The sequence below is a fragment of the Pieris rapae genome, chromosome 5 (assembly GCF_905147795.1).
Source record: "Pieris rapae chromosome 5, ilPieRapa1.1, whole genome shotgun sequence".
Lineage (NCBI taxonomy): Eukaryota > Metazoa > Arthropoda > Insecta > Lepidoptera > Pieridae > Pieris > Pieris rapae.
In genome coordinates this window covers 9,999,366-10,007,500 of record NC_059513.1, presented here as the reverse complement: position 1 = coordinate 10,007,500, position 8,135 = coordinate 9,999,366, and the positions used below count along the sequence as shown (strand labels likewise).

Genomic DNA, 8,135 nt, shown 5'->3' with positions numbered 1-8,135 from the left:
ACTCGTATAAAAGAACAGTTACCACCCAGGTTACTTCTCCTTATGTTAATTAAATATAATATAATTAAATATTCATTAAAATTTTAGACTAGGGTGGCATAACCTATAAATAACTGACTTTTTGATACAATTAAGTTAAATTTTGTAATTTCTCAATACAAAAACATAATAAAGAGAATTTACGACGCCATCGCAATCGCAGTACAAACTGTTGCTGTAATTTTGACAAAATTAATTTCGTATTAATTTATCGGCCTACTCTGATTTACGTACGAGTTAATTAGATTTTATAGGTAATAAATCATTTTATTTTACGCATCGAATATATACTTTTATATTTCAGACTTATGTGTACAATTTTAATAAAATGCATTTCATATGTTCAATTCACTAAAAATATATATTAAATGGCAGACTCGGCCAAGCATTGCTGTAGCTAAGGGTTTTGTTATATGACATAGTAGTAAACTATTCAAGGGAAAAGGTAGGAGAACTTATCTGAAAGATAGATAGCTTATGTGAAACGTTGGTACTTTTAACACAGCGCCATCTGTTAGAACTTTATTGAATAATAAAAAAAAATATTTGCAATAAAATAATATACAATTAACCAATTCGACTTAGGGTCCTTCAAGAAAAGAGTGTACCAATTCTTAAAAGGCCGGCAACGCACTCGCGAGGGCTCTGGCATTTAGAGTGTCCATTGGGCGGCGGTATCACTTAACATAAGGTGAGCCTCCTGCCCGTTTGCCCCCTGTTCTAATAAAAAAATTTAAGATGTAAGCTATCCTATCCTTGAAGTTAGATCAAACGGTGTGCAAATTTGAATGATATCAGTTCGGTAGTTTAGGAGTCCATAGCGGACAAACAACGTAATAATTTATATATATTAAGATAAGCTATAATAGAGCACACTAGTATTAGCTTAAGAGTTCGAAGTATGTATATTGTGTTTTTTTTGTTGCAGGGGAGGTGTTAGCCTAAGATGGTGCTGGCGTTTGTGGTCGGAGTCCTGTGCGTGTGTGGCCGCTTAACCGTCGCAAACCCGGAAGCGAAGCGGCTCTACGACGACCTCTTGTCAAACTACAATCGGCTCATTCGGCCGGTCGGCAATAACTCAGATCGTCTAACCGTCAAGATGGGGCTTCGGCTGAGTCAGCTCATCGACGTTGTAAGTACCTATTCTTGAATACCGAAATTAGTACGTCGGACCTAGAGGCAGAATACAAAATTCAAAAATGGATTGAGATAGGTTATTGGGTTTGGGCGTAAGTAGATAGTAGGTCAACAGTAAGGTCCATCTTGTTTATAATATGTAAAAGACAAATAATGTTAGGTACATTAATGAGTATTGCGGAAATATGTCATAAAAAATATGATGTCATCCATAATATGTTATAATTACAAACACTGTTTACACTCTATTAAACACGAATAAATTGGGTTGACACGAAAAACCAGTGGGTTTAGTTCCTAAATCAATCTACATTTATGTTATATTATTGCCAGATGCAAACCACAATCACAATGTAGGCTCTCAGGCTCCCGTCAGCCTAATAGTATTTACTGAGCTAACATTGTATTTATGGTATTTATATACTTAAGCGATTTGCTGTCCCCGTATTTACCGAGAAAATAAATGCTTCATTTGCTCCCTCGTAACGCAATTAGTTCTTGACTTTATAACCTAATTAATTCGACATTGCGATAGACTAGAAATAATGTTTTATTAGTAAATAGTATGAATGTACGTATGATTTGTAAAAAAGGAATTCAAAGTCAAATTGAATTTGATTTAAGTTAAAGGATATAATAACCAATAGACCCAATTATTATTTATTTTTTCATATATTCATATAACATACATATAATAATAATAATAATAATAATAATTTATTTATTTTTCTCCCTTAAACATTAACAATAATAATTCATAATATAGTGACAGTATTGGGAGACTGGTTTCCAAACTAGGTAAGAACCTGTAATATGGATAACCAGGCTTCCATTCCATAGCAAGTCATATACATAACAAAAAGGAAGTTTGTAAGGGATTGTGTATGTGAGTGTGTGTGTATTTGTGTGTGATAGTGGGGAAGGGTACGCATGCGTGTGTTAGTGAGTGTTAAAGGGTGTAAAATATAATATTATACAAAATACATAGAACATGCAGTGTAAGCAATAGAAGTGTGCACAATTTTTTTTAAAAGGTAGCTGTGTCCGTGCTGTGACAATGACTACAGCATTACGCTTGTATGGAGGCTATTGCAAAAAGTATGTTACATAATAATACATTTATATTGTTAAAACATATATTACAATAGACTTGATACTCAAAACGCTTTATAAAATACTGGCTATGCTCTGAGTTTGGGGATACAGCGTTTTACTATAACCGGTTCGAACCAGTTGTTCCTGATATTAAACAAATAAGTTCATTAGCTGTATAATTTTGGGACGGGCTTGTTTAGATTAAAACTTGGATAAACAAAACTACTCGTTTAACCCTTTTAATAACCCTCCATTAGATATTTTCATAAATAACCAGAAAATACAACACCAGAAGGCTTAACACGACGACCCTTTGTGATTTGCGACCTCGTAATTAAATTTAAAATTTGTTCATGTTTTGCTTTCTACAGTTTTCTAGTCGAAATCGGTGAGTATTATTTTTATTATATCTTTATCTTTGCTGTTTTACAACTTTAAACCTTAAAGTACAACCTTTAAGCCTCAGCTGTGCTTAATTTGATTGTTTTCACGGAAAGAAAATATATTAATGTTTAAAGAACTTTATTTCTCATTACAAAAAAAAATATTTTATTTACATGAGAAACTTAATATTAATATGTATATACGAGCGAGATACACGTCGCCATAGTTGACTAAACTATGTTCATTCTAACATGCATTTCACTGCCTTTTTGAATTTGTCAAACACTCTAATATTGCAAATTTGAGATGGTAATTGATTAAATTATTGTACACCCTCATACCTAATAGATTTCTTCAAATAATTTGTACGCGGCTTCGGCAAGATAAGCAAACTCGCTCGACGAGTATTGCGTGTCGTGTCGTTCACATTAATACGTTGAAGGAAAATACTTATTTAATAATGTAGGTACTGAAACGTACAGAGATCTAAGAGAGTTCGCCTACTGCCGATAAATAAAATATCCATAGAAAATGAAGCAATCAGTTATTTTAGAGGACTGTAACGCCACCGGATTGCATACAAATGTAAAACTATTCTATAATGATACAATTTGCAATACTGATGTAAGTTTGAAGTTTATGAAACGTACGATATGTGGAAATATACTTTAAAGAAGAAGTTAGTAGGCCACATTTTATACATAACCACAATAATCACAGTTAAGAAATTGGACTCAGAACCTCTACGTTATACTCTCCGTGAATCTATCCATCTCTAGATACACATTTTTTTTTAAATAATTTCAAATATGTTTCATTAAATGAAATACATTACCATTTCAATTCTACTGACACAAGCCGTATATATTTTAAGTGATATTCTAAACAATGAATGTGCATTATCTTCAAATTATGAAATCAAATGCAACCTGTTTAAAGTTGTAGCTTTATCATAAGAAAATCAATTTGAAATACCATACTATGATTTAAAAACCAGAGGCATTATATTCATTAACTGTTAATAATAATCTAATGCTGTCACAATTTAATATATTTGCCTCAGATTGCATCTGTTTTTTGATCGTCTTTTTATAAAATCTAAATCCATCCTAATATCCATAATCCTTCTATACATTCCAGACAGGTCTGTTTATGTCTTCCAATATTCATACTCTTACATGCAAGTATTAAGGAGAGAAAAGTCTATTAAGGGTATTTTCATTTGTACGGGTAACGTACTAGTTCAATTCTGTTATTATCATTAAGTAGTTGAACAAAGATGTTCATACATCGATAACCGGCCGGATATGGCCGGATAACATACAGCTGTTCTGCTAGTAATTTTTAGCAACCTTGGTAAAAGGGTCGTATCTGCTAACTAGGTCATTAAAACTTTCCTTCACCGTGAGATTACGGCTCGTTATTAGTATCTAATTAATTTTTCATTCATTAAGCTTAGTTAATGAAAGGTTTTGGTCGAAAGCAATATTAAGCTTTCGCTGTTATACCCTTTTTCTTTTCGCTAATATTCAAATCAGGGCGCGTGTTATTAGAGGTAAAACTGGGTAAAAATACAAAAATAAGCGATTCAATTCCTTAATTAATATACGAATTTTCACTTCACGTCTTAGTATTTAAAAAAATATAATACTTTTTAGACTGTCTCTATTTTGTACTGTTATGTAGTATTTCTTAATAAAATAACATTCTCACCCTATTTTCACGTATTATTTAAGACCCTTCATACACTCCAAGTTCACATTTTCTCAGCAGTGAAACTTCAGAAGAAAATTGCTGAACTAACATGACCGAAAAGTTTTCCCGGTTTTACAGCTCTCGAGTGTAAATTTCCCGCAAAATGAAGCAAGGAAAGGAGAAATCCCTTCATTTAATGGAATTATATTATACTCATGGATTATCATTAGAAAGTTAAACAAAATAGTAAGGTTTTATTTTATATCAAAACACTATTTAACAAAATATTAAAGATGGTTAAATTAAAATTTACAACGACCAATAAGAATAATTTTTACTCTAATGCTTTATTTTATACATTTAAAAGTGTATGTCATAAAATATTTTCACAAATTTCACTATCAACTCTATTTTTAATACCAGTCAACAATATTATTATTACCTAGGATAACATAGGTAATGTTGTCTAAAAATACGTGGATCTCAGAAAATACTGCATTAATTTTGATGAAACTTGTATTTAAACTTAAAACCATTGATGTATAATCATCATAAAAATATTATAAAACTCCAAAAATACTATTAATATTTTTTGAAGTTGTGTGGTTAAGTTAACAAATACGCTAAATAAAAGTAATGTTGTGTTACAATTATATACCTAATCGGATTTAAATAAATTACAATGCTGAGGTCATTAATTAATTTAATCTTTAATTTCTATTTATTTATTGATTTATTAACACTTCGTTGCGTACAGGAATATTATACATTTGGCATAATGCCAGGCAACCACTGTAAAAACAAATTAAACATTTAGTTTTATTCAGACAAAAAGAATGAAATAAACCGTTTTTTCTATTTAATTAGTGAAAATAAAGTCTGTATTACATTCTTCTAAATTAAATTATAAAACAAAATTGTAAGTAACCTATTTTTATTACAAGATGGTTAACTGATATCCTAAAACACGAAATACAAATTCAATTGAAACTTGAATAAGGTATAAGCGAAGTGCATACATTGCTATTCACTAAAGTACAACTCTACGATCCAATACTTTCTATCTGAAAACATGTATTTCAATCGATTACGTATAAAAGGGAATTTGTGTTTCAAAAGCTTTCATTTTTAAAGGAATATATTTACATGAAAGTGGCTATTTACATATTTACAGTAAGTGATACACTATCAATTTCGTAAGTATGTGAAGTATGATTTACAAATGTTTAGACACGCCCTCTATATTATAAAATGCCTCTTTTCTCGATAAACATCGCCATTCAACATACTTAAATTAAAAGTCATTCGTGTTACGCGTCTCGCAAGTTACGCCCCGGATACATCGGTAATATTATTAATATAATACTCTTATATGAATGCAATATAAGATTTTTAGTTTAAACGCGATATTTTAAAGGACTCTCAAATGAAATTAAATTAAAATATTTAAGGTAAACATTTATTTTACTCTTAATTTTGTACATGGACGCCTTTATCCGAGGAAACTACGGATCTTCACTGACTGATACTGACAAATCTCTCCTGCTTTATCCACTTTCATGACATACGCCATCCATGCTCGCCATTACGGGAACTTTTAACGTATCCCTTCTCTGGAATTTCATTGCAGGTGTGCGACAGGGACTACCCAACCCGACTTTACCACCCACAGTTGCTTTCTATATCCTACTAAGCCGCTGCGTATTAATTCGTTCTACATATCATAAATATACAAACATCTGTATAATTCATGTGTTGTACTTGCTCATTTAGACAAATATAGTGTATTACAGAGTACAGTTGTATCTCTCTATGTTATCTGTCTATTATGATCAGTACTAACATACGTTGGAACGTATGAATTTCTTTCTGCAATGAATATGTGCTCGTACATAATAAAACCTAACCACTCGCGTACATCTATAGAATATAAGCGAAATAATGAAATGTTAATTGCTGTATAAATAATGCAATTTTACTGTTGATAAGAATACCTTAATCTGTCTATACTCTCGGGATATAACTTCCGACGATTTAAAATCGCCACGCTTATAAAACTATGAAGCCTGAGTAAGCAAAGTCAGCCTTGTATAGTAAGAAATTTGTAAATATATTTTGTACCCTTACTTGTTTATACACAAATGTATACATGTACAGTCTCATAGAAAAAGAGACTTAACTCGATGATTCTCAACCTACTTTGGAGCATTAATTAAGTTCATAGTTTCGAGAGTAAAGTTTAGATTGCTGACACATCGTCCGATGGAAAGAACAGTTGACCAACTTGTTGTTGACGCAACAAGTGACTCTCGGGAACACTCGTGAACTAATAAACAGTTACGATACACTAATAAAATTAAACGAAATCGTTTCAATTGAAAGTGTTTTAGGAATCTGTTCATCATTATCAGATTTAAAATGGCCAAGGCAAGTTTGATTTTGACCTGTAAGAAGACTGATTTTTTTTTGGGCACAGCGATTAATTAATTATTATATATTTTAAGTGTTTAAATTACACCCATAAGACTTTGAAAAGGTTAAGAATACCTTAGTAATTCGACTAAGGGTCCTTCAAGAAAATAGCGTACCGATTCTTAAAAGGCCGGCAGCGCGCTTGCTAGCCTTCTGGCAGTGCGAGTGTCCATGGGCGGCGGTGTCACTTAACATCAGGTGAGCCTCCTGCTCGTCTGCCTCCTGTAACATAAAAAAAGAATAACTTTATTCCTCATAAGAATTGCATACATAATTCACTTACTGAGAAACAATATAAACTAAGATTAATAATTATTAGAGCGCACAGATGTAGGTTCGTATATAAATTACAAAACAAAACAGCAACAAAAATGAAGGTAGACAATATAATAAACTCGATTGGTCGACCTACTAGATGTGGCATTGATGGCATAGTCTGATATAACAAGTTTATATTAATTATTTTAATATATTTATGAGACTATTTTATTTTTAGTTTATTGTTCTATATATATTTTGGGTAAATACATATATATGATTTATATGGTTTTTTTTATTTCTATCAAAGTAATATAATTGTGAGTTCTGATACCGACTCTAATCAAACAGGATTAATATGTTATATATACTTAAAAAATAGCATACAAATTTGACCATATGTTTGGGAAACCAATTAAAATTCTAACGGTTAAACAATTTTTGTAATTTATCGAGTTAGTCGCTACAAACATATGTTTTACTTCTGTTATCTCACAATTTTTTTTTAAATACAATACAAAACAGAATATTTGCTCGATACGTAGGCTCTTTTGTCCACTTATTTAAATACAGAGCTACACTAGTCCCCATAATCCAGTCCAGATCACGACTCTTTTGGTTAAACACCTGTTTTTTCTCACCTCGTTGCTGTCATTTAGTTTTTTTCACAAAGTCCATTTCTCACGTATTGCTCTGTTCATTTTTCTAGACTAACGTTTTATCCAAAAAAACGTTAAAATATACAAGTATTTAATTTTTTAATACTTTAATTCTTAAGCTTATATCGTCTAAAAATCGATATAAGCTTTTCGCATCCATGTGCATTCTTCACGCTCCCAAAATGTTAACTAGCATTTCTAGTTATATTCATTGCCGTAATAATTGCCGACATGCCTTAATACCGTTGTCGTTTCAGAATAAGACATGCCAATATACAAGAATAGTTGATACTAGTTTCATTGATTACTATAAAATACTAGCTGACCTGGCAAACTTCGTTTTGCCATGTATATAATTTATAATAAGAAATAGCGGTCGATCGTAGAGGGGTGAAA

The 8,135-nt window shown here is 31.4% G+C and overlaps 1 protein-coding gene across 1 annotated transcript in view; it reads left to right on the top strand.

Moving 5' to 3' along the window:
* Window positions 1-8,135, top strand: part of LOC111003607 (acetylcholine receptor subunit alpha-like 1) — a 157,486-nt gene that overhangs the window by 111,324 nt on the left and 38,027 nt on the right. Inside the window, exon 4 of the mRNA XM_022274212.2 lies at window positions 968-1,171. Within this exon, the coding sequence (XP_022129904.1) occupies window positions 986-1,171 (186 nt within the window). The 5' untranslated portion in view covers window positions 968-985. The remainder of the gene's footprint in view (window positions 1-967; window positions 1,172-8,135) is intronic.